The 27,927-nt window shown below is 43.0% G+C and overlaps 1 protein-coding gene across 4 annotated transcripts in view; it reads left to right on the top strand.

Moving 5' to 3' along the window:
* Nucleotides 1-27,927, top strand: part of LOC109889154 (probable cation-transporting ATPase 13A3) — a 62,065-nt gene that overhangs the window by 13,173 nt on the left and 20,965 nt on the right. For all 4 annotated transcript variants that reach the window (XM_031822549.1, XM_020480371.2, XM_031822548.1 and 1 more), the window contains exons 2-7: nt 25,155-25,239; nt 25,457-25,630; nt 26,131-26,310; nt 26,503-26,573; nt 26,707-26,790; nt 27,837-27,906. In XM_031822549.1, coding sequence (XP_031678409.1) covers nt 25,189-25,239; nt 25,457-25,630; nt 26,131-26,310; nt 26,503-26,573; nt 26,707-26,790; nt 27,837-27,906 — 630 coding nt within the window. In that variant the 5' untranslated portion in view covers nt 25,155-25,188. The remainder of the gene's footprint in view (nt 1-25,154; nt 25,240-25,456; nt 25,631-26,130; nt 26,311-26,502; nt 26,574-26,706; nt 26,791-27,836; nt 27,907-27,927) is intronic.

Genomic DNA, 27,927 nt, shown 5'->3' with positions numbered 1-27,927 from the left:
CCCTTTCAAGTTCAGCTGCAAGTTATTACAGGAATTATAATGCGTTGACTATTTCTCTCTAAACCACATACCTTTGGACTATTACGAGTCTGCTGCTGCCTACCACCCCTCAGACTGTGCTATCATATATCAAATCATAGACCTAACTATAATAAACACAGAAATACGAGCCTTAGGTCAAATCCGAAAACTATCACCTCAAACCAAACGTTTATTCCGTTCCGTATTTTATCTTTACGGGTGGCATCCATGAGTCTAACTATTCCTGTTATATTGCACAACCTTCAATGTTATGTCATAATTATGTAAAATTCTGGCAAATTAGGCGGCCCAAACTGTTGCATATACACTGACTCTGTGTGCAATGAACTCAAGAGGTGACACAATTTCACCTGGTTAATATTGCCTGCTAACCTGGATTTCTTTTAGCTAAATATGCAGGTTTAAAAATATATACTTGTGTATTGATTTTAAGAAGGGCATTGATGTTTATGGTTAAGTACACATTGGAGCAACGATAGTCGTTGATTGTTTTTTTATAAGATAAGTTTAATGTTAGCTAGCAACTTACCTTGGCTTACTGCATTTGCATAACAGGCAGGCTCCTCGTGGAGTGCAATGTAATCAGGTGGTTAGAGCGTTGGTCTGGTTAACTGTAAGGTTGCAAGATTGGATCCCCCGAGCTGACAAGGTAAAAATCTGCCGTTCTGCCCCTGAACGAGGCAGTTAACCCACCGTTATTGAAAATAAGAATGTGTTCTTAACAGACTTGCCTAGTTAAATAAAGGTGTTTTAAAACAAATAAAATAATGTTTTAAATGGCGCCCCAAAAATACAGATTTCCGATTGTTATGAAAACTTGAAATCGGCCCTAATTAATCGGTTGACCTCTACACTGAACCCCAATGTTCATTATAGTATTTTGTTTTTGATTGGATGATAGTCAAAGTGCCAGTTAGTCATATCAATGTTCCCTTCTGTAGTGTATGCTATGCTTTCTCAATTTTTGTTACAGCGATAGTTACTCCGTACTACACACTGGTTTGATGCAGGTTAGACATCATTGGTAAATAATTTCTTCCCATGATTTTAAGCTTGATGGTTGAATTGTATTTAGATTTTTAAGACTGCTACAGCTTGGTTTGGAAATTATCTGCATTTTTCTGTCATACATTATTCTCTTTAAAAATGTGTTCACATTTTGTGGGACATTCTTTCATTGTTGAATCTGGATTCTTATTCAAATTGAATGATAATGAAAAATCAATTAAATCCAACAGTTGTTTCTAGTTAAGTGGGCTAGCTTATTGTTCCTGTTGGCTAAACCGCATTCTACTTCTATGGAAGTAACTTAGTTGTCATGTTTTGTGACATAGCATATTTTCTTTTGTCCACTGAAATGCTTTTCAGGGCTTGAGAATAAACATTATCCATGAGTGTATAGAAATGTGTGGGTTTTTCTAGTTGATATGATCCATGTAAAAGCAATGAATGAAGGTTGAATAGAAAGACCAAGAAGGAAGTAAACTATATGGAACTCTGCACAAATATAATATGCGCAACTTTCTTTCCGGTTCCTTATTTTTTTTTTGCTCTTTGTATTAGTAGGCATAGGGTATCAATATCATTTGATACTGTATGCCTACGTTGCATAACCTTATTTTGGAAGCAGGCTTTCTCCCGGGCATGAGCCAGGTGGCCTGTCTTAGCCGAGTGTGATGTCTACTCAAAACAAAAGCATGCAGAGTAATGAGTAGGATTCTGTTTTCAAATTCAAAAGTGATTTCTTTTGATAGTTTTTATTGGGAAGGCAGATAAAGACTAATTTGACATTTCAAAACATGTTTTATCGAAAAGAGATGTTTTATGTTTCTGAAAATGTATCCTGCTCCGTTGACAACACGACTGAGCAGCGCAGATTTAATGTTAGCTTTAAGAAGGGCGCTCCTCCCGCACTGCTTTTGGCCGTTTCCTAGTTTGTCATTTTAGAAATATGGTAAAGTCTGGCCTATCTAAGGCAGATAGTGTTTGTGGTATTTCTCCTCTAACAATCCAGAGGTGCTGTCATGCCAATGATTAACCCATTGTTTGTGTGGCTTTAAGTATGAGTCTGACCTTTCCTGTAGTGGTTCACCGGTCAATGCCAAGACTTGCCAAACTAAATATGACGCTGTAGGTTCTGTTGACCCATAGCGGGTTTTTACTACTGACTGATTCACTATTCCCTTTCAGGGATATGATGATATCATTGTCACAATCACCCTTCAATTGGGAAGGATGAGTCACTCTTTGAAATTACAAATCATCATGAGACCTCTCTCTCCCCGGAGTATTTACTCCTTGAGTCATTTCTGGCCTTCACTTGGTGTCAACTAGGCCCTTAAGGAAATTAGGGCTTACCCCAAATCAAGGAACTTGATTGAACCTTGGGATAAAAGTGAACAGGAAATATGTTTATTTGAAAAAATAACTAAACTGCTTGGGAGGGATAAAATGACTTCTACTAGCCTATATTTATTTTTATTTTCTATGATCAGGAGCATCTTGGAGGTAGGCTAAATCTTTGATAATAGGAGATTAGCCTGGCTGTATCAGCTTTAGTTTAAGTTAAGACTTGACAGTCTCCTCTTGGCCTCAAGTTTTCACCTTAGTTTCCTCATGAATGCTCCAACTGCAGAGAAAATCTTGATGCAAGGCTCTTGAGCATCATTTTTCGCCTTGATTTGTATCCCATTGATAATGTCTATTTCATTCTCAGGATGTAGACCAGTACCTTGTTGCTTTTTCTGCGTCTGGCTGCAGGGTTCAGGATCACGGTTAAAAATGCCTCTTATTGACCTTGCCCAGTTGACCCCTGAACTCCCTGCTTTCTGGAAAGTTCAAATGCATACAGGATGTCCTGGCCAAACTGGAGATTTGGAGGTGGTTAGTGAAGGCTTGGGAAGCGCGGCGCCAATCTCCCCTAGGCCTTTGAGCTTTTCACAGGTGAGCTGAAATAGAGCAGCCTATGACAGAAGGTCTGCCAATGTTGGTCTGGAGTTGGGGTGAGAAATATTCTGACATGATGCAAGTCCCTTCAGCAGCCCGGCACTGTTTGCACTCCGAGCCCCCTGGCCGCGTTGCAGATAAGCAGGCCTTTCTAGTCCCGGCCCTGCGGTTTACCTCCAACAAGCCCAAGACAAACCAGCAACCCCCATCACTGGAAGCATGATTTAAGAGCTTTTGATTTAAAATAGAAACAACCTTGAAATTTTGCACAGCAGTGTGAACCAGAGACAAGCTTTTCGGCCAAAACGAGGAGTCCAAACTTGTGCCCTCAAGGACTGAACATTGAAGTGAGATGTTATGTCACACTGAAACTATATCCCAAGGGTTGAGTCCTCACATGTATACTCACTAAGCTCAGTGGGTTTTATAGCCTCACTGTTGCATGTGGACATAGACTTGTGATATGTGGACCTCCCTCCACTTTGAAGTGCTTATCAAGCATGTCTCTCCTTGAAAGGCACTTTGCTAGAGATCTAGCTAGTTAGTTCTGGATCAGAGGGAAGTCATTACCTCTCGTGTTTTTTGTATTACAAAATTCATTCATAAAGAGTTCCTAGGTTTGTTCTGAGGACCTACACTTGCCGTGCCAAGAAGCATGTGTCTCTTATGTAAAAAATATTGTTTAATCTCTCTGAGGGTGTTATCAGCAGTTTTTCCCAGGCTGTAGGGCCATGCCACGGCTAATCCAGGAGCATGTGGCCTGATTTAGGGCTCCACGGCCGTTTTGATGTCTACATTTTATTTTTGTCTTCTCCTCTGAGTTCCTCTCTCCTGGCCTACACACACCTCCTGGCCTACACACACCTCTAACCAGGGTGTAGATTTTTCTGTGTTTTTTCTGTATTTCCACACTGCCCTGTTTTGAGGACTGCTTAAAAGTTCTGCCTGATGGGATGGAGTTTCTGCCTGGTGACACCAGGTGATAAATTAGTTAATAGTTAATAACATCTAGTTTTCATTTTTCTCATCTCTACTCATACCACTCCCAGAAATTCTTGCTTGAGAAATGTATCTTAGCTAAGAAGCTATTTTTGACCATTTTAATTGGAAACCGAGTAAGGTACTTGTTACCCAGAAACTATTTGATATTGAGATAACGGCTGCATTAGACCATTTTTAACCTCACTCCCCGATCTCATCTCTTGATTTAAAGAAATTTATTTTACATTTTTTTTCCCCCGTCCTGGTTGGTGTATGAATGCCATCTCTAACATTAGCTCCATGGTCTTGTCTGTTCTGAGATATAGAGTTTGAGCGGTCTCTACCTAGGATTACTTGAGTCCCTCATCTTGACACTAATAAGATTGAGTGAGACCTGACTACTACTTTTGGCTATGGCTTAGAGTTAAGGACTCCTACTGCATCTTAAGGTGAGTTTGACTAGGAGAGTCATGTTGTTTTGACAGGTTGGGATTGAGTTCAGCATTGCATATACATTTGCAAAAGGCCGGTGCTCTTTATTTTCTGTTAAAACGTCAAGGTTTAAAATTATTTAATTTTTTTGATCTAAATACTCCTGCCATTTGCATTGGTTGTAAAACATGTTTCTACTTTACCTCTACAATCAATCCAGTTCAATTCAACTTTAATTGCACCCGTTTAACAGAAATGATTGCTCTTTGAATTAATCTCATACCACAAAATGTACAGTTGAGAGAGGGACACATGAATTGCAACCATGGATTTCACAGTACCTTGTCTGGTACTTGGCTCAGTAGAGGCTCTAACAGGAGGGGGGTTCACACTAGAACAAAAGCCAAGGCAGCACTGACCTGCGAGTCGAGGCAGGGGGTCCAGGGTCCTGGCCAGAGCTGATCTGAGAGCAGGTGACCAAGGCCACTGGCGGGGGGTGATATACCACTGAATGTTAGCACGGCCGGGAACAAAGCCCTGTGATTAGGAGGGGAAGTGATAAAGAAAGCGTATTGAGTTGAGAGCATGACTGCAACAAAACATTTTTCCTCCAAATGCTTCCATGAATTATGACCTCCGTCATTGGGTCAGGGCTCATTGTTAGCTATTCTCTCCGTCTCCAAGAACAGGAGATGGAAAACAAGAGAAGGACTGGCGTCTGTCTCTTCTGAGCCATCCAAATTGCTGAGTTACTGGTTTTTGAAGGCTTGGTTTCCCTGAAGTCAAGCCTTTCATTCAGGTTGTTTTGAAATGTATGCAGCCGGTGTGGGTGGCTGAATTGTTGCTGCTGACTAAGAAACGCCTCCTCGATGACAGAGAGTGCTCAACCATAGAGTGGCGTGTACAAATCTGCCCGGCTGCCATCACAACTGTTTTCATCCTGAGAACAAACTCGTGACATTTAGGACAAAAATGTTAAAGAATACAAAAAAAACCTGCTGGGTAAAGACTGATCAGAGTCCTTTGATTATTTCTCCTTTTATTTAGAACCTTTGTGCAAATTTTCAATCAAGCATGTAACAAAATATATTGATGTATAAAATCTAAAAAGGTAAATAGAAAACACTTCAAAATAAATATAGGCCTAAAAAATATGTTTGGGGACTTGCCTGTTTTGCATATTTTGTTACATATCAATTTGCATTTGGTATCTTGGATCGAGTGTTAGCACCAACTCAGGAAACCCCCGTTTCTCGACCGTGTAAATTTGGGGCCATGTTTTTGCAGATGTAAGTTGTAACGGCAGCTGTTATCTCCTTCCATCTTCGTGATTCTTTGCCATATGTTGTGCCGCAGGCAAAAACCCTCTTGCAACGCCTGAGTCGGGCGTTTGTTTTGAGCTCTCAGCTCTACCTTTTTGCGTCTCATCCGTAGACTCTGTACTGTTTCACATGATTTTTTGCGTAGTTGTTTGAGCCTGTTGTCGGGACCGCCCTGCGGCATATTTTGCAGAGGACGGATTTCTGGTCCGTGTCCAGACTTTTCATACCCAAATCCCGTCTATGCGACCGAAGTAGCCCCTCTTTTAGATACGAGCTCTGTGTCATGTTCACTCCATGTTTTTTGTGTTGCAAATTTCCTTCCACACGGCACTTGTGTAAGAGCGCAAAGCATCGTCCTATTGACAAAATATTGCCGTGAAGTGTGATTTGCAACACAACTAAATAAACGATGAGCATAATATGAAACAATAGATGTTTTTCTATCATCACACGATATACACTGCTCAAAAAAATAAAGGGAACACTAAAATAACACATCCTAGATCTGAATGAATGAAATATTCTTATACTTTTTTCTTTACATAGTTGAATGTGCTGACAACAATCACACAAAAATTATCAATGGAAATCAAATTTATCAACCCATGGAGGTCTGGATTTGGAGTCACACTCAAAATTAAAGTGGAAAACCACACTACAGGCTGATCCAACTTTGATGTAATGTCCTTAAAACAAGTCAAAATGAGGCTCAGTTGTGTGTGTGTGTGTGTGTGGCCTCCCTACAACGCCTGGGCATGCTCCTGATGAGGTGGCGGATGGTCTCCTGAGGGATCTCCTCCCAGACCTGGACTAAAGCATCCGCCAACTCCTGGACAGTCTGTGGTGCAACGTGGCGTTGGTGGATGGAGCGAGACATGATGTCCCAGATGTGCTCAATTGGATTCGGGTCTGGGGAACGGGCGGGCCAGTCCATAGCATCAATGCCTTCCTCTTGCAGGAACTCCTGACACACTCCAGCCACATGAGGTCTAGCATTGTCTTGCATTAGGAGGAACCCAGGGCCAACCACACCAGCATATGGTCTCACAAGGGGTCTGAGGATCTCATCTCGGTACCTAATGGCAGTCAGGCTACCTCTGGCGAGCACATGGAGGGCTGTGCGGCCCCCCCAAAGAACGTTCTCCATGGCGTCTCCAGACTCTGTCACATCTGTCACATGTGCTCAGTGTGAACCTGCTTTCATCTGTGAAGAGCACAGGGCGCCAGTGGCGAATTTGCCAATCTTGGTGTTCTCTGGCAAATGCCAAACGTCCTGCACGGTGTTGGGCTGCAAGCACAACCCCCACCTGTGGACGTCGGGCCCTCATACCACCCTCATGGAGTCTGTTTCTGACCGTTTGAGCAGACACATGCACATTTGTGGCCTGCTGGAGGTCATTTTGCAGGGCTCTGGCAGTGCTCCTCCTGCTCCTCCCTGCACAAAGGCGGATGTAGCGGTCCTGCTGCTGGGTTGTTGCCCTCCTACGGCCTCCTCCACGTCTCCTGATGTACAGGCCTGTCTCCTGGTAGCGCCTCCCTGCTCTGGAGACTACGCTGACAGACACCGCAAACCTTCTTGCCACAGCTCGCATTGATGTGCCATACTGGATGAGCTGCACTACCTGAACCACTTGTGTGGGTTGTAGACTCCGTCTCATGCTACCACTAGAGTGAAAGCACCGCCAGCATTCAAAAGTGACCAAAACATCAGCCAGAAAGCATAGGAACTGAGAAGTGGTCTGTGGTCACCACCTGCAGAACCACTCCTTTTATTGGGTGTGTCTTGCTAATTGCCTATAATTTCCACCTGTTGTCTATTCCATTTGCAAACAGCATGTTTGATTTCACAGAAGTGTGATTGACTTGGAGTTACATTGTGTTTAAGTGTTCCCTTTTTTTTGTGCAGTGTGTATCGTCATATCGCCCTATTTGAAAGTATTGAACTGATTTCACTCAGAACGTTGTTAGAAAACCAAGCTTTGAGTCTCTCGTAGAAAAGGCAACATGAATTACGACTACAAACTGCCTGTGGAACTGTGTGTCCGTTAGCCTGTTGTAAAATATGGGCGTGGTGCAGGTTTGTCCGTGATGTGCGGAAGTCCCTTTTTAGGGTTGCAAAGGATCAGAAACTTTCCCGGTAAATTTCTGGGAATTTTCCATGGGAATTTGGGGAATTTTGCTTAAATTCATCAAAAGTTAGCTTATAACAGTTAACTTTTTTTTGTGGGATACACAAGGCAATTCTAGGTCTTGTTGGATATTTTGTGAAACTATCCCCAATTCAATGGAATTGCAACCCTCTGCATGCACAGTGCATTCTTCCATCACATGCACAGCTGATTCTCAAGATCTTGCACACTAGTAAGATGCTAATTGAGCCCACACTACTACACTGTCTGAGCCAAGGACTACATGCTTTCTGGTAAGTTTTGATTACAATACTGGGTGGGGTGAATATATTTTCTGTGACACATTTATTTTTGTTAACTAGAAAATAGTTTCCTACAGGAAAGTGTGTTTAAATAATTTCTAATCTTTTAACAATTTCTGCTGGTTAGTTTTTGCTACCATGTGGGTTTTAGCTTGCTTGAGCCTGCTAACTGAGTGTTAATTCACCCGTTTCCATACATGTTTCATTTAAAAACATTTATCTTACAAAGGAGTTAGATTAAACTGCTTAACTATTTATCTGTACATGGAATTGTATTTATTCATTTTCTTAATACATTTTTTTCTAATCTTTACAGGAAAATGCCACGGGCACTATCTGATGTGTGGAGACATTTCACTGCAGCTAATGTACACAGCTTTTCCTTCTACATTTTGCAAATACTGTGCAAAATCATATGTGAAGAATGCAACAAAGATGTAGAATCATCTGGCCAAGTCCACGAAGTTCCCTTAGCGCTCACAACAAGCAACCTCTGACAAAAGCTGTGTATTGCAACTGGTTCACCTCTGATGCTCACAGGCAAGGTGTATTGGAAGAGATTTCTGAATGTTCTTCACCCAGCATACACCCTCCAACCAGACATGCTTTATCTACTCATTTGATGGATACAGAATTCAAGTAAAGGTCAAGCAAATCAGAGATGGCAATGTATTGCAATCATCTCTGATGGGTGGTCGAATGTTCGTGGGCAAGGACTAATTAACTACATCATCTCCACCCCTCAACTAGCATTGCACAAGAGCACAGACACAAGGGACAACAGACACACCGGTCTCTACATTGCAGATGAGCTGAAGGCAGTCATCAATGACCTTGAACCACAGAAGGTATTTGCACAGGTGACAGACAATGCTGTGAAAATAAAGGCTGCTTGGTCTAAAGTGGAGGAGTTCTACCCTCACATCACACCCATTGGCTGTGCTGCTCATGCATTGAATCTGCTCCTCAAGGACGACATGGCACTGAAAACAATGGATACACTCTACAAGAGAGCCAAGGAAATGGTTAGGTATTTTAAGCTTCATCAAGTTATAGCAGCAATCTACCTCACCAAGCAAAGTGAGAAGAATAAGAGCACCACATTGAAGCTGCCCAGCGACACCTGTTGGGGTGGAGTTATCATCATGTTTGACAGTCTCCTGGAGGGGAAGGAGTCTCTCCAAGAAATGGCTATATCACAGTCTGCCGACATGAACAGCCCCATCAATAGGATCCTCCTGGATGAATCATTTTGGGAGAGAGTGGTAAGCAGCCTGAAACTCCTGAAACCTATAGCAGTAGCCATTGCACAGATTGAGGGAGACAATGTCATCCTGATGTTCAGACTCTGCTTGCAGATGTAGGAGAAGAAATCCGTACTGCCCTGCCCACTTCACTGTTGCTCCAAGCAGAGAACTGCAATTTTGAAATACATCAAAAAGCATGAAGACTTCTGCCTGAAGCCCATACACGCCTCTACGTACATGTTGGACCCCAAGTATGCTGGCAAGAGCATCCTGTCTGGCGCAGGGATCAACAAGGCCTATGGTGTCATCACTACCGTGAGGGCAAGGTTCTTGGCAGCCTGGCGAAGTACACTTCCAAACAAGGGCTTTGGAATGGAGATACAATATGGCAGTCGTGCCAACATATCTCATCAGCCACCTGGTGGAAGGGACTTTGTGGATCTGAGGCTCTTTCCCCTGTTGCCTCCATCATCCTCCAAATCCCACCCAACATCAGCCGCTTCAGAGCGCAACTGGTCCTTATTTGGGAACACACACACACACACACACCAAAGCACGCAACAGGCTGACCAATACAAGGGTTGAAAAATTGGTGGCCATCCGGGCAAATTTGAGGCTTTTTGAGCCTGACAACGAGCCATCCTCAACAAGGTTGGAAAGTGACAGTGAAGATGAGACCTCAGAGTCTGATGTTCAAGAGGTGGACATTGAGGAGGTCCAGGGAGAAGACATAGAAGCCTGAGAGGAAGACAACCAAATCTTTAGTTTCTAGACTATAAATTTACAGATGCATGTTAAAAATGTTTTTGGGAGATTCAATGGATCATTGGTGATCATTCAATATTCCTTTTCTTTTGTTGTTCAGTGAAATCATCCCATGTGAAGAGTCAACTAATTTAATTAAAGTTCAATTCGTAACAAAATATATATTTTAATTTCTATTGGAAGGATTTAATAATTTCCAATTATGTCTACTTATTATAAACCTTGTACCTTTACATTTCTGTCTCTGGTAAATATGTCCAATACAAAAAACATTTTAAATGGTATTATTATAATTTACATATATTCCTGTTAAATCCCACGGAAAGTGTCCATCTCTGAATATTCCCCAAAATGTGTAACCCTACTTGCAGTCAAAGTATCTATATAACATCGTTCAAAATAACATTGGGATATGCAACTATCGAGTACCCCCCCCCCCCCCCCTCACAAGCAAACACACTGTCCTATTCAAGTTTGCCAAATTAAGTAAAATCAAATCAAATTTTATTGGTCACATGCGTGTGTTTAGCAGATGTTGTTGCAGGTGAAGCAAAATGCTTGTGTTTCTAGCTCCGACAGTCTATGTATCCCTACTGTATGACCGTGGGCTTGCGTATGACTGGGCTTGCCTATGCGGGGTCCTACAGGCATAGACAGTCGGTTGACCTGAGAGCACCTGAGTGGCGAAGCTATGACACCCAGTATGAACACTCCCACAGACAATGACAAGCTCCTTTCCAAACAGCTGGACTGCCCTGTAGGACAGCTGAGAGGGAGAGAGAAGAGGCATGGGGGACATTGAGTAACACCCATCTGATGACTCAGGAGTCTCTGTGCGTGTGTTCTGCAATGATCTTGAAGGCTCCCGCCACCTGTATGAGTTGAACCTGACCTAGGCCTCTGTACCAGAGAGGACGGTGTTGAAGGGGAATGTCAGGGTCAACGGGCAGTTGGAATAAAACAGTACAGCCAACGATAAAAGGAGAATCAAAGATGCACCAAGAGACGCTACAGAAAGTGCAGCTGGCTAAATAAACATCTATTCAATCAACTATATGTGTAGTGTCTGCAGCAACAGTCTGTTTCAAAAAAAATTGCTAGCCTCCCATGGGCCTGATTGCTCCACTCTAAAACTGCCCCAGTGTTTTGGTCATGAAGGGACTGCATTCCCTTACATCGTCTTCTTTCAATCAACGCGTCCAACATCAGCAACGCATCAGCCCTAGACTGAAATCCAACCGAATAACCCATGGAATGTTTTATCACATATCCTGAGGGACCAGCAAGGGACCAGGAAGTCACTACAGAAGGCTTCCCGATGAATAACCGCGTTAGACTTCATTATGCCCACCAGAGTATGGCGGCAGAAGGTTGAAATTCCCCACATTAAAAAAACATTGTGCCAGGTGCACTGGGTAGCAATGAAAATATAAATAAAACACTATTAAATTATTTTTTTACAATAGCAAGCCTGGTTGACCCAGAGGGAGGTCCATCCTCTCCTTGTACATGTGCCGGTAGTGTGGTGCTGGAAGGCCAGATTATTTATCTGGGCTAATTGCTGAGAGGGGGGCTAAGGGGGAAAACCGGCTAGCCCGTGCATGCATGTCTGTGATTAGCTGCAGCAAGGGAGATGCACGTTTAAACACACACCCCCAACATAAACAGGGTGGGTTTTACCATCGCTGGGCTGGTGTCGTATCATGCTGGAGAGAATCCCGATGAGTTCATGTATATCTGCAGCGGGGGCTGTGCGCACCACAGCACTCATAAGGACAAAAGGCTCCAACTCTGTTGCTCTTACAGGATTAAGCTTGCCAGTTAACATTGGAAACCGACAAGCTTTTTGCTGCCAGTGGTTATTATAATCATCAAAGCCTCAACTTTTATTAGGTGTCCACTAAAAACACAACAAACAGATTCCGTAGTTGTGCAGCAACATATAGGTCGAGCCCCATTGAAGCATTGCACACAGCAGGTGCCTCCTGCTTCTGCATACACAGTGTAGGTCACTCTATGGTACAGACTAGAGAGACTATTCCTACCCCAACAAGGCCTCTGAGCAGACACTTTGCCTGTGCTCTCAAGGGACTGTCTTTTCTCAAGGCCCAAAGGTGATGAAAAAAAGACGCCTGAGGGAGGCCGGTCGGCAGCGTTTTAAAAGATTTTTGGCAGAACATGCCATCGTATAAACAATGGAGCGACGCAAGGGAAAAGAGATGGGGAGAGAGGGAGCAAAGAAGGGGGGCCCAGCAGAGGGACTAACCCTGGCTGGAGCAGTGGGTTGGGCTGTCCCTTTGCAACGTGCCCCTGCCCTGTGCCACTGGCCCCCGGCCCTGATCTTATCTGCCCCCAGCTCTCTGGCCCCTTCTTCCCCTCGCACACCGCGGGATATTTTTCTTGGGACCAAGCCCTTCCTACTATTTAACAGCAGGTCAGGATCCCGAGCTGGGCAGGTCACCCTCTAGTGTGTGGAAATGACATGGGCGGTGTATTAAAGACAGGTAGACATTTCATAACAGTTTATACCAGCCCGAGAGAGCGTGCCGGATCCAGCCCGAGAGAGGGTCCAAGCCGGCCCGCTGGTAGTTTGGGGGAAGGGGACAAACTCAAGATACTTTAAAATGACTTTAGTTTCTTGACTGTGTCCTGCTCGCTAATACTCATCTAAATTAAAGCTAAACCGCTAGTGAGCATCGTAAATTCCAAAAACGATGAATAGAGCACTATTTTTTTGCTAATTTTGACCGCAAGGAAATATAACGAATTTGCAGTGCGGCCTTCCGGACCTCATTGAAGACCAAATGCAGCCCCCAGGGCAAAGTTAGTGGAACACCCCAAGTGTCGACAGTATACCAGTATGGGACTTTTGAGGCCACTCATTGTTAAACATTGCTGGATGGTTTGCACTGAAGTCAATGCACAAGGCAGAGCACTGGGGTAATTTGAGGCAGCATCATCCATTGGATTTGTCACGTGTGTGTGTGTGTGTGTGTGTGTGTGTACAGTGGGGAGAACAAGTATTTGATACACTGTCGATTTTGCAGGTTTTCCTACTTACAAAGCATGTAGAGGTCTGTAATTTTTATCATAGGTACACTTCAACTGTGAGAGACGGAATCTAAAACAAAAATCCAGAAAACCACATTGTATGATTTTTAAGTAATGAATTTGCATTTTATTGCATGACATAAGTATTTGATCACCTACCAACCAGTAAGAATTCCGGCTTTCACAGACCTGTTCGTTTTTCTTTAAGAAGCCCTCCTGTTCTCCACTCATTACCTGTATTAACTGCACCTGTTTGAACTCGATACCTGTATAAAAGACACCTGTCCACACACTCAATCAAACAGACTCCAACCTCTCCACAATGACCAAGACCAGAGAGCTGTGTAAGGACATCAGGGATAAAATTGTAGACCTGCACAAGGCTGGGATGGGCTACAGGACAATAGGCAAGCAGCTTGGTGAGAAGGCAACAACTGTTGGTGCAATTATTAGAAAATGGAAGAAGATGACGGTCAATCACCCTCGGTCTGGGGCTCCATGCAAGATCTCACCTCATGGGGCATCAATGATCATGAGGAAGGTGAGGGATCAGCTCAGAACTACACGGCAGGACCTGGTCAATGACCTGAAGAGAGCTGGGACCACAGTCTCAAAGAATTAGTAACACACTACGCCGTCATGGATTAAAATCCTGCAGCGGCACGCAAGGTCCCCCTGCTCAAGCCAGCGCATGTCCGGGCCCATCTGAAGCTTGCCAATGACCATCTGGATGATCCAGAGGAGGAATGGGAGAAGGTCATATGGTCTGATGAGACAAAAATTTGGTCTAAACTCCACTCGCCGTGTTTGGAGGAAGAAGGATGAGTACAACCCCAAGAACACCATCCCAACTGTGAAGCATTGAGGTGGAAACATCATTCTTTGGGGATGCTTTTCTGCAAAGGGGACAGGACGACTGCACCGTATTGAGGGGAGGATGGATGGGGCCATGTATCACGAGATCTTGGCCAACAACCTCCTTCCCTCACTAAGAGCATTGAAGAGGGGTCGTGGCACGGTCTTCCAGCATGACAACGACCCGAAACACACAGCCAGGGCAACTAAGGAGTGGCTCCGTAAGAAGCATCTCAAGGTCCTGGAGTGGCCTAGCCAGTCTCCAGACCTGAACCCAATAGAAAATCTTTGGAGGGAGCTGAAAGTCCGTATTGCCCAGCGACAGCCCCGAAACCTGAAGGATCTGGAGAAGGTCTGTATGGAGGAGTGGGCCAAAATCCCTGATGCAGTGTGTGCAAACTTGGTCAAGAACTACAGGAAACGTATGATCTCTGTAATTGCAAACAAAGGTTTCTGTACCAAATATTAAGTTCTGTTTTTCTGATGTATCAAATACTGTCTCTCACAGTTGAAGTGTACCTATGTTAAAAATGACAGACCTCTACATGCTTTGTGTAGGAAACACTGCCGATTTTGCAGGTTATCAAATACTTGTATCTGGAGAGACCTGAAAATAGCTGTGCAGCGACGCTCCTCATCCAACCTGACAGATCTTGAGAGGATCTGCAGAGAATAACGGGAGAAACGCCCCGAATACAGGTGTGACAAGCTTGGAATGTCATACCCAAGAAGACTCGAGGCTGTAATCGCTGCCAAAGGTGCATCAGCAAAGTACTAAGGGTCTGAATACTTAAGTAAATGTAATATTTGTTTATTTTCAATACATTTCTCAATAAGGCACCTGCAAGTTCCCAGACATTTCTGGGGGGAATGGCCCTAGCCCTCACTCTCTGATCCAACAGGTCCCAGACATGCTCAATGGGATTGAGATCCGGACTCTTGGCAGAACACTGACATTCCTGTCTTGCAGGAAATCACACACAGAACGAGCAGTATGGCCGGTAGCATTGTCATGCTGGAGGGTCATGTCAGGATGAGCCTGCAGGAAGGGTACCACATGAAGGAGAAGGACGTCTTCCCTGTAACGCACAGTGTTGAGATTGCCTGCAATGACAACAAGCTCAGTCCGATGATGCTATGTCACACCGCCCCAGACCATGACGAACCCTCCACCTCCAAATCATGCCCTGGTGAAACGCTCATTCCTTCGACGATAAATGCGAATCCGACCATCACCCCTGGTGAGACAAAACCGCGACTGGTCAGTGATAAGCACTTTTTGCCAGTCCTATCTGGTCCAGCAACGGTGGGTTTGTGCCCATAGGTGACGTTGTTGCCGGTGATGTTTGGTGAGGACCTGACTTACAATAGGCCTACAAGCCCTCAGTCCAGCCTCTCAGCCTATTGCGGACAGTCTGAGCACTGATGGAGGGATTGTGCGTTCCTGGTGTAACTTGGGCAGTTGTTGCCATCCTGTACCTGTCCCGCAGGTGTGATTTTCTGATGTACCGATCCTGTGCATGTGTTACATGTGGTCTGCCACTGCGAGGACGATCAGCTGTCCATCCCGTCTCCCTGTAGTGCTGTCTTAGGCATCTATTGCCCTGGCCACATCTGCAATCCTCATGTCTCCTTATAGCATGCCTAAGGTACGTTCACGCAGGTGAGAAGGGACCCTGGACATCTTTCTTTTGGGGTTTTTCAGAGTCAGTAGAAAGGCCTAGTAGAAAGTTTTCATAAATGTGACCTTAATTGCCTACTGTCTGAAAGCTGTTAGTATCTTAACGACCGTTCCACAGGTGCACGTTCATTAGTTGCTTATGGTTCATTGAACAAGCATGGGAACCAGCGTTTAAACCCTTTACAATGAAGATCTGTGAAGTTATTTGGATTTTTACAAATTATCTTTGAAAGACAGGGACTGAAAAGGGACATTTCTTTTTTTGCTGAGTTTAGTTTGGAAAGAATAAGTGTTCCTGTGCAACACTGCTTCATTTTAGAATGTGATACTAGGGCTGGGCGGTGTACCATATTTTACGATATACAGGTACTGATGCTCGAACCGGTTTGGGTTTTTAGTGCAGTAATATCTAACAAGTAATCCAATATTTCCCCAACAACTACCTAATACACACAAATTTATGTGTCACGACTTCCACCGAAGTCAGCTCCTCTCCTTGTTCGGGCGGCGTTCGTCGTCACCGGCCTTCTAGCCATCTCCGCTACATTTTTCATTTTTTCCATTTGTTTTGTCTTGTTCCCCGCACACCTGGTTTACATTCCCTAATCACATTGTGTATGTATATATACAGGCCCAACTATATATTTATTTATTTGTTTATTTGTTTTTTTTATTTTACCTTTTTATTTAACCAGGCAAGTCAGTTAAGAACAAATTCTTATTTTCAATGACGACCTAGGAACAGTGGGTTAACTGTCTTGTTCACGGGCAGAACGACAGATTTGTACCTTGTCAGCTCGGGGGTTTGAACTTGCAACCTTCCGGTTACTAGTCCAACAGTCTATATTTCTCTGTTCCCCCCCCATGTCCTTGCGTGGAATTGTTTTGTTACATGTTCAGTGTGCTGCGCCAGGCTGGTTATTTCCCCCCTGCGTATTCATTTGTAACCCATAGGAGGTTGAATTATTTTGTTTGTTTTGTGACGCTATTTTGCGCATTTCTCTTTTATTTATGCCTGGAGGTTTGACACTGTTGCGTCCATTTGTTGTGCTTCTGCCCAAATAAAGAGTGCGCCTGATCACAATGATCTACTCTCCTGCACCTGACTTCAACACCAGTAGCGCATACGCTGACAGAATGAGAGTATGTATATGGATGAGAGATGGCTGAGCGGCGTAGGCAAGGTGCAGTAGATTGTATAAAATACAGTATATACATTTGAGTAATGTAAGATATGTAAACATTATTGAAGTGGCATTATTTAAAGTGGGGTAGTTTAAAGTGACTAGTGATTCATTTATTAAAGTGTCCAGTGATTGGGTCTCAATGTAGGCAGCAGCCTCTTGGAGTTAGTGATTGCTGTTTAGCAGTCTAATGGCCTTGAGTCTGAAAAACAGCTTCTCTCTCTCTCGGTCCCAGCTTTGATGCACCTGTACTGACCACGCCTTCTGGATGATAGTTGTGTGAACAGGCATTTCTCTTGAAACATGCCCAAATCTGTACATTTTTTTTACACTGCAATGGCTTGGGAACGAAAGCTCTTACAGCTAGTCTTGAGTAACCAAGCTTCACGTGTAAGTAAATCTGTTACAACAGAGTCTCCTAAGGTTGAAGAGGCGCTGCAGTTTGTCTGAAATGTACGCCCAGGAACATGAAACTTTCCACCTTCTCCACTGCTGTACCTTGATTCATCTCTCTCTGCTCTCCCTCTCTCCATGCTGCTTTCCACACAGACTTGGACCCACCCTGTCACTCAAGGAACGCATTTTGTTCCTCTACCACGAGATACTTGCGTTCAGTGTCTGCATGGTCAATGCAGCACACGCAACAATGTTGATGACAACGATGCTGATTTCACTTAGCTTATTAATAAAAATCCACTAGTGTTCTGTAATTACACTACTAGTTTCTGTTTCTTACATTTACAAACAGCTAATTTGTCGTTTCTTAGCAAGTTGGGCCTGAATCTTGTTAGCCACTAATCGCTAGCTAGCTAAAAAATTTACTGAGTCAGATCAAAAGTAACTAGCTATACAGCCTGATAATACCAGTGATGGTGTAGGCCTACAGTACCAGTCAAGTTTGGACACACCTACTCATTCAAGGGTTTTTCTTTATTTTTAGTATTTTCTACATTGTTGAATAATAGTGAAGAAATCAATGAAATAACACATGGAATCATGTAGTAACCAAAAAAGTGTTAAACAAATCAAAATATATTTTAGATTCTTCAAAGTAGCCACCCTTTGCCTTGACAGCTTTGCACTCTCTCAACCAGCTTCATGAGGTAGTCACCTGGAATGCATTTCAATTAACAGGTGTGCTTTGTTAAGTTAATTTATGGAATTTATTTCCTCAATGTGTTTGAGCCAATCAGTTGTGTTGGGACTAGGTAAGGGTGGTATACAAAGACCAAGTCCATATTATGGCAAGAACAGCTCAAATATGCAAAGAGAAATGACAGTCCATTACTTTATGCATGAAGGTCAGACAATATGAAAAATGTCAAAGTTTCTTCAAGTGCAGTCGCAAAAACCATCAAGCGTTATGTTGAAACTGGCTCTTATGAAGACCGCCACAGGAAAGGAAGATCCAGAGTTACATCTCCTGTAGATGATACGTTCATTAGATTTACCAGCCTCAGAAATTGCAGCCCAAATAAATGCTTCAGAGTTCAAGTAACAGACACATCAACTGTTCAGAGGAGACTGCGTGAATCAGGCCTTCATGGTCGAATTTCTGCAAAGAAACGACTACTAAATGAGACCAATAAGAAGAAGAAGAGACTTGCTTGGGCCAAGAAATATGAGCAAGGACATTAGACTGGTGGAAATTTGTAATTTGGTCTGATGAGTCCAAATTTGAGGTTTATGGTTCCAACCGCCATGTCTTTGTGAGACGCAGAGTAGGTGAACGGATGATCTCGGCATGTGTGTTTCCCACAGTGAAGCATGGAGAAGGTGGTGTGGGGGTGCATTGTTGATCTGTCTGATCTATTTAGAATTCAAGGCACACTTAAGCAGCATAGCTACCACAGCATTTTGCAGTGATACGCCATACCATCTGGTTTGTGCTTAGTGGGACGATCATTTGTTTTTCAACAGAACAAGGACCCAACACACCTCCAGGTTGGAGTGCTGCTTCAGATGACCTGGCCTCTACAAATTCCCCTGATCTTAACCCAATTGAGATGGTTTGGGATGAGTTGGACCGCAGAGTGAAGGAAATGCTGTCAAAAAGTGTTCAGTATATGTGGGAACTACTTCAACACTGTTGGAAAAGCATTCCAGGTGAAGCTGGTTGAGAGAATGCCAAGAGGGCAAAGCTGTCAAGGCAAAGGGTAGCTACTTTGAAGAATCTCAAATATATTTAGATTTGTTTTTAAACTTTTCGGTTACTACATGATTCCATGCGTGTTATTTCATAGTTTTGATGTCTTCACTATTGTACAGTGTAGAAAATAGTCAAAATAAAGAAAAACCCTTGAATGAGTAGGTGTCCAAACTTTTGACTGGTACTGTACATCTGAATATTTTTTGAGCAACAGTATCTTCTAAATCAAAGAGGCATAAGTGAAGCAAGAATTTTAGCAACATGAAGTAGCTAAGAGAAAGTTTCCAATGTAGCCAAAGATTATAGGGTCCCCTAGGAAACACTTGTCAACACTTTGGTTCCTGCCTTGTCACAAAAACTTCTCCCTGGCATTTATTCGCTTTCATGTCAAAAGACTGTATTCAAAGTGCCCACTACTGTATTCTAACTATAGAATTAGAATAATTATTCTATTTCCATGATTCCAACAGTTCACCAATGTGTTTAGCTCTAAATCACAAGTCAAATCGCAATTGCAACATTTGTTAAAATAAGGCTTAGATTGTTTGCCCATATCGTGCAGCCCTACGTGGAAATGATCTCAAATGAGTGCAGGAAATGCTGAAAATTATTTTTAAGTTAAAGTTGAACAGTATAAAACAATCACAATGGAGAAAGGCCCATTGAAATCACTAAATTGTATGTACTGTTGAAGTCGTAAGTTTATATACACCTTAGCCAAATACATTTTAAACTAAGTTTTTCACAATTCCTGACATTTAATCCTAGTAAAAATTCCCTGTCTTAGGTCTGTTGGAATCACCACTTTATTTTAAGAATGTGAAATGTCAGGATAATAGTAGAGAATTATTTATTTCAGCTTTTATTTCTTTCATCACATTGACTTCTTAGGGCTAGGCCCCTTTTTTTCCCAAATTTGTCTGAATGACGTGCCCAAAGTAAACTGCCTGTTGCTCAGGCCCTGAAGCCAAGATATGCATATAATTGGTGCCATTGTAAAGAAAACACTGACGTTTGTAGAAATGTTAAAATAATGTAGGAGAATATAACACAATAGATATGTTAGGAGAAAATCAAAAGTAAAACCAACTGTAATTTCTTTTGGATTGAGAGAGCGAATCCTCTTCAAAAGGCAAGTAAAAGTTAATATTGAAAATTTGCTCCCTGGATACATTGCCTATGGTTTCCACAGGGTGTCAGCATCTATGTTCAAGGTTTCAGGCTTGCAACTTCAAAAACAAATATGAAATCAGTTTTAGTACAGGGACACAGTCTTGGAAATTCGTGTTTGCTCGCGCCATGAAGACAGGACGCACCTGCTAAAATCGGTTTCCTATTGACCATACTACTTTCCATAAGAAATAATATAGTTTGATTACATTTTAGGGTATCTGAGGCGGAAATAGAAATGTATTTTGACTTGAGACAGTTGTAGGGGTAGTTTTTCGGATTCCTTTCTCTGCATGTTGATTGAGTGGAATACTCAAATCGATGGCACCAACTAAAGACTTTTTGGGATATAAAGAAGGATTTTATCTAACATAACGTGTTATAGCTGGGACCCTTTGGATGACAAATCAGCGGAAGATTTTCAAAAAGTAAGTGAATATTTAAACGTTAGTTTTGAATGTATGAAACCTGTGCTGGTGTAAAAATATTTTGGATGTGGAGCGCTGTCCTCAAACAATCGCAAAGCATGTTTTTGCTGTAATAGCTACTGTAAATCGGACAGTGCAGTTTACATTAACAAGAATTTAAGCTTTCAGCCGATATTACACTTGTGTACCTAAATGTTTAATATCCATAATTTCATGATTATTTGTTTGAATTGCGAGCCCTCCAGTTTCACTGGACTTCTATCCCGAAATTGTGTAACTTGGGTCCAATGTTTTAGGTAGCCTTCCGCAAGCTTCCCACAATAAGTTGGGTGAATTTTGGTCCATTCCTTCTGACAGAGTTGGGGTAACTGAGTCAGATTTGTAGGCCTCCTTGCTCGCACATTCCTTTTCAGTTCTGCCCACAAAATATCCATGGGATTGAGGTCAGGGCTTTGTGATGGCCACTCCAATACCTTGACTTAAGCCATTTTGCCACAACTTTGGAAGTATGCTTGGGGTCATTGTCCATTTGGAAGACACATTTGCAACCAAGCTTTAAATTCCTGACTGATGTCTTGAGATGTTGCTTCAATATATCCACAGAATTTGTCTTCCTCATGATATCATCTATTTTTTGAAGTGCACCAGTCCCTCCTACAGCAAAGCACCCCCACAACATGATGCTGCCACCCCCGTGCTTCACGGTTGGGATGGGGTTCTTTGGCTTGCAAGCTTCCCCCTTTTTCCTCCAAACGTAAGAATGGTCATTATGGTCAAACTGTTCTATTTTTGTTTTATCAGACTAGAGGACATTTCTCCAAAAAGTACTATCTTTGTCCCCATGTGCAGTTGCAAACCGTAGTCTGGCTTATTTTTATGGTGGTTTTGGAGCAGTGGCGTCTTCCTTGCTGACTGGCCTTTCAGGTTGTGTCGATTGTAGGACTCGTTTTACTGTGGATATAGATACTTTTGTACCCGTTTCCTCCAGCATCCTTTGCTGTTGTTCTGGGATTGATTTGCACTTTTTGCACCAAAGTACGTTAATCTCTAGCAGACAGAGCACGTCTCCTTCCTGAGCGGTGTGACGGCTACTTGCGTACTATTGTTTGTACAGATGAACGTGGTACCGTTTGGAAATTGCTCCCAAGGATGAACCAGACTTGTGGAGGTCTACAATTTATTTTCTGAAGTTTTCTTTTGATTTTCCCACGATGTCAAGCAAAGAGGCACTGAGTTTGAAGGTAGGCCTTGAAATACATCCACAGGTACACCTCCAATTGACTCAAATTATGTCAATTAGCCTATCAGAAGCTTCTAAAGACATGACATCATTGTCTGGAATTTTCATAGCTGTTTAAAGGCACAGTTAACGTAGTGTATGTAAACTTCTGACCCACTGGAATGATACAGTGAATTATAAGTGAAATAATCTGTCTGTAAACAATTGTTGGAAAAATGTCTTGTGTCATGCACAAAGTAGATGTCATAACCGACTTGTCAAAACTATAGTTTGTCAACAAGACATTTGTGGAGTGGTTGAAAATGTAATTTTAATGACTTCAACCTATGTGTATGTAAACTTCTGACTTCAACTGTATGTGTTTCCACCCTAGGATCATGCACTACTCATAAAAGCAAATTCTGAACTTGTATTATTCAAAAACATAAAATACCTTTTAAATACTGCCATAACTTCTCCCAAAAAAAAAAGGTTTACCGTGATAACATATTTTTGTCATATTGCCCAGCCTTACGTGCGACTAGTAGGTAGCCAGGGTTAGGGACAAGGGAAGGGACTAGGGAATATTCAGACGTGGAACCTTTCTGTGGGAATTAACGGGAATATATGCAAATTAATATTAATACCATTTAAATGTAGATGTTTTTTTTGCATTGATATATTTACCATATATGGAGACCGAAACGTAAACCTTTTACCTTATTATAAGTAAGTAAATAATGGCAAATTATTAAATCCTTCCAATTGAAATAAAACAAACTTTTTAGTTACAAATAGAACTTTAATTAAATGGGTTGACTCTTCACATGGGATGATTTCACTGATTAACAAAAGAAAGGGAATATTGAATGATCCCCAATGATCCATTGCATCTCCCAAAAACATTTTCAACATATATCTGTAAAATTATAGTCTAGAAACTAAAGATTTGGTTGTCTTCCTCTCAGGCTTCTATGTCTTCTCCCTGGACCTCCTCAATGTCCACCTCTTGAACATCAGACTCTGAGGTCTCATCTTCACTGTCACTTTCCAACCTTGTTGAGGATGGCTCGTTGTCAGGCTCAAAAAGCCTCAAATTTGCCCGGATGGCCACCAATTTTTCAACCCTTGTATTGGTCAGCCTGTTGCGTGCTTTGGTGCGTGTGTGTGTGTTCCCAAACAAGGACCAGTTGCGCTCTGAGGCGGCTGATGTTGGTGGGATTTGGAGGATGATTGAGGCAACAGGGGAAAGAGCCTCAGATCCACAAAGTCCCTTCCAACAGCTTGCTGATGAGATATGTTGGCACGACTGCCATATTGTATCTCCACCCCAAAGCCCTTGCTTGGAAGTGTACTTTGCCAGACTGTCAAGAACCTTGCCCTCATCCAGGCCAAGGTGGTGGGACACGGTAGTGATGACACCATAGGCCTTGTTGATCTCTGCGCCAGACAGGATGCTCTTGCCAGCATACTTGGGGTACAACATGCATGTAGTGGTGTGTATGGGCTTCAGGCAGAAGTCTTCACGCTTTTTGAAGCATTTCAAAACTGCAGTTTCCTCTGCTTGGAGCAACAGTGAAGTGGGCAGGGCAGTACGGATTTCTTCTCCTACATCTGCAAGCAGAGTTTGAACATCAGGATGGCATTGTCTCCCTCAATCTGTGCAATGGCTACTGCAATATGTTTCAGGAGTCTCAGGCCGCTTACCACTCTCTCCCAAAATACATCATCCAGGAGGATCCTGTTGATGGGGCTGTCCATATCGGCAGACTGTGATATGGACATTTCTTGGAGAGACTCCTCCACTTTAGACCAAGCAGCCTTCATGTTCACAGCATTGTCTGTCACCAGTGCAAATACCTTCTGTGGTCCAAGGTCATTGACATCTGCAATGTAGAGTCCGGTGTGTCTGTTGTCCCTTGTGTCTCTACTCTTGTAGAATGCTGGTTGAGGGGTGGAGATGATGTAGTTAATTATTCCTTGCCCATGAACATTCGACCACCCATCAGAGATGACTGCAATACAGTCTGCTGTCTCTATGATTTGCTTGACCTTCACTTGAACTCTTGAACTCTGCCTCCTGCAAATAAGTAGATTAAGCATGTCTGGTTGGAGGGGTGTATGCTGGGTTATAGAACATTCAGAAATCTCTTCCAATACGCCTTGCCTGTGAGCATCAGAGGTGAACCAGTTGCGATACACAGCTTGAGCGAGACCATCATCGGCATTTCTGACTATGTTCCTCCATTGAGCCTACAACACTTCTGAATCCAGGCGTGTCATGATCTGTTGCTATCGATAAGGTATCTGATTCATCATTTTCACCTCAAATAGAAGTAGCGGGACTTTTGTCAGAGGTTGCTTGTTGTGAGCGCTGAGGGAACTTTATACACTTTGTTGCATTCTTCACACATGATTTAGCACAGTATTTGCAAAATGTACACAGCTTTTCCTTCTACATTAGCTGCAGTGAAATGTCTCCACACATCAGATAGTGCCCGTGGCATTTTCCTGTAAAGATTAGAATTTTTTTCCCCAAATACAATTCCATCTACAGATAAATAGTTAAGGAATTTTACAGATGTATGTTGAAAACGTTTTTGGGAGATGCAATGGATCATTCAATATTCCCTTTTTTTGTTCAATGAAATCATCCCATGTGAAGAGTCAACTCATTTAATTAAAGTTCAGTTTTTTTGTTTTGTTTTCTATTGGAAGGATTTAATCATTTGCAATTATGTCTAGGTCAAATGTTTGTCTCCATATGATATGGTAAATATATCCAATGCAAATAAACATCTACATTTTAAATGGTATTAATATTAATTCCCGTTAATTCCCACGTAGTTTCCACCTCCTGAATATTCCCCAAAATGTGCAACCCTAATAGTGAGTTATATGTTTGGAACATCAAATCACAATAATATTTCATTATCAAATACATATTGTATTGGCACCTAAGAATCGTGTTTATATCGTATTGTGAGGTCCCTGGCAATTGCCAACAATAATGTTTGCTCCCAAATATTCAAGCCCTGTCCGGTCTAATTCTAGTTCATCATTCATTCATTCATTCAGATGTCTGTGTGTGTATATGATTCTGGTTTCAGTCACTACACTAGTGGTGTGGTTGATTCATATTCTAGTATGCACTGGGTTGGACACATACTCTGGGATATACTTTTCCTCTCGTACTGGGGAAGACTCACATTCTCATGTAGTGGTGTCATTGTGTTCTTGTTTCAATGAAGCTGTGCTCTGTGGCCTTGGTGACTTATCTGCAGAATGGAGAAGGAAGAACTGAAGATCGTGAATAAGGATGAGGAGGATGAGATGGTGTGTTTTCTTATTTTACCTCCGAGTTCTTTCCCTCCCACTCTTCCTACCCCTCCCGCTCTCTCGCAATTTCTTTCCCGCTCTGAATTGCACATATGCCAACGCCTAATAGTTTATTCAAATCAAATGGGATACGAACTCATGTTAACTTGACTCAAACTCCCCTGATGACCCCATATGAACTGCCATTTTAACCGTCCCCTCTGGCCCCCGCTAGGAGCTCCAGGGGTACCGTGTGTGTCGGTGGCGTGTGGCAGTGGTGAGCCTGGGGGTGCTATGTACAGGGGGTTTCCTCCTGCTGCTGCTCTACTGGATGCCAGAATGGTGTGTGAAGGCCACCTGCACCCGGACCACCGTGAGAGAGGCCGAAGTGGTGTTGCTCCAATCAACCGTAAGCCATTCTGATAATAAGACTTCATTTTAAAGTAGACATATCAGCCACCAATTTGTAGTTCATTAGTGTATTTTTAAGTAGCTTATTAGCCATTTATTAGTCCTTAATTAAGTGTTGTCTTATTCAAACATAAGTCATGTGTTATTGGACAATCCTTAATAACCACACATCTCCACACCCATGAGCAAAAGTTTATAAGGATTTCCTGACACTGGATTTGTGTAGGTTCATGAAATACAGCCAACATTCAACAAAAAATGTGACGTAAACAATTAGCATCGAAACTTCCATGGTAATCACAATGGCCACTTTCAGGTCACACGTCACCATTCAATACTTATTGGGAATCTTTCCTTCCTACTGTAGGATATGAGAGAAGTTGACTTAAGGTGTCAATCATAGGCTCTTCACATACGAAGGAAATTTAGCTTCACTGTCCAAATACGTGAATACCAGAGAACCTGTCACCGCTGATGGTATGTGTGTGTGTGTCTCAGGATGACTTTAAGCGCTGGTTCCTGGCCAAGGTGCGTGTGATGCTGGCCCCTGGAAGAAACCCCTTTGACAGCCTGGAGACCCAGACCACTCCCCCCATGACCAATGGACACTCCCCCCACCCCTCGGACGGCTTCACCCAGGAGTTAATCAGGAAGTATGCAGAGTACCAACCCACTCAGGTAATGCCACGCGATGGCACACACAATAACACACCTGTCTTTTTGCTTTCTTTACTAGTTTCTTTCTCACATACGCTCACGCTCAAAAGTATACATCTTTATGGTCAATGAAATGGGAAGAGAAAAGCACAAATCAAAAAAGTTTCTGCCTTAGTTATTTTTGCTAACATTTTTATTTCTTTCTCCCTTCAGATTCGCTATTTTACACTCCATAGCACAAAGTACTACTGGAACGACGAGGTCCACAATTTTGAAGTATTAACGTAAGCAATTTAACAGACCATTATTATAGCCAGTGACCTGGATACTTTCCAAATGGTTTGTGTAATGCATGTCCAAGCAAATGTTCTAATGGAGGCCTCGTTTCCCTTCTTTCTCACACACACACACTCACAGGGGCCTGGAGGACCGGGAGGTGACCTGTTCCACCGTCCACTCAGAGCACAGCACGGGGCTCACCAGCAACCAGCAGGAGTACAGGTAACTTATACCAAACACCTTGTACGGTATGTATGGTTTGAGCAATGTGATGTGTTGAGGTTAAATTCACCCCATAGGAATGCTTGGTTTTGGTGCATTAGCTAAGTCACTCAAAGGTGGTACTGGTACCCGCAAAATGTATATTGTTACTCTATTACACTTAACCCTGGCCTTCCTACGGTAGATTCATTACCCCCATCCCCCACTGCCAGACTTCATGGTTGAAAGCAGATACTGCAGGCCACAGCAGCCTCTCTGTCACCTTAGACGCCCAGACCTCACGGTTGAAAGCAGATACTGCAGGCCACAGCAGCCTCTCTGTCACCTTAGACGCCCAGACCTCACGGTTGAAAGCAGATACTGCAGGCCACAGCAGCCTCTCTGTCACCTTAGACGCCCAGACCTCACGGTTGAAAGCAGATACTGCAGGCCACAGCAGCCTCTCTGTCACCTTAGACGCCCAGACCTCACGGTTGAAAGCAGATACTGCAGGCCACAGCAGCCTCTCTGTCACCTTAGACGCCCAGACCTCACGGTTGAAAGCAGATACTGCAGGCCACAGCAGCCCCTCTGTCACCTTAGACGCCCAGACCTCACGGTTGAAAGCAGATACTGCAGGCCACAGCAGCCTCTCTGTCACCTTAGACGCCCAGACCTCACGGTTGAAAGCAGATACTGCAGGCCACAGCAGCCTCTCTGTCACCTTAGACGCCCAGACCTCACGGTTGAAAGCAGATACTGCAGGCCACAGCAGCCTCTCTATGCCCTGACAACACCTTCTAATAGCCCTGTTGGGTGTCAGTCTGCTCAGAGCTGGCCTTCTGTTCCCCATGTGTCACTCACCCAGCATCTAGAGGGAGTGAGTGTGTTCATGTGTGTGACTCTGACCTACTTAATGTAGCACTGTCAGTGTCACACCTTATCAATGGTTTTATTAGACACATTGTGTCTGTGTGTGTGAGAGACGAACATTTGTTATAAAGTAGAATGAGTTGTTAGTTTGAACTGTAAATGTTAAACCTTTGTTCTCTCGTGCTTTCCCACAGGAGACTGTTTTTCGGAGTGAATGAAATTGCAGTGAAAGTGCCTTCAGTTTTCAAGCTTCTAATCAAAGAGGTATGAGAGGTTTTGGGTGTA

Source organism: Oncorhynchus kisutch, linkage group LG4 (genome assembly GCF_002021735.2).
Source record: "Oncorhynchus kisutch isolate 150728-3 linkage group LG4, Okis_V2, whole genome shotgun sequence".
NCBI lineage: Eukaryota > Metazoa > Chordata > Actinopteri > Salmoniformes > Salmonidae > Oncorhynchus > Oncorhynchus kisutch.
The sequence above is the reverse complement of the archived record's forward strand: the minus strand, read 5'-3'. Positions and strand labels throughout refer to the sequence as shown.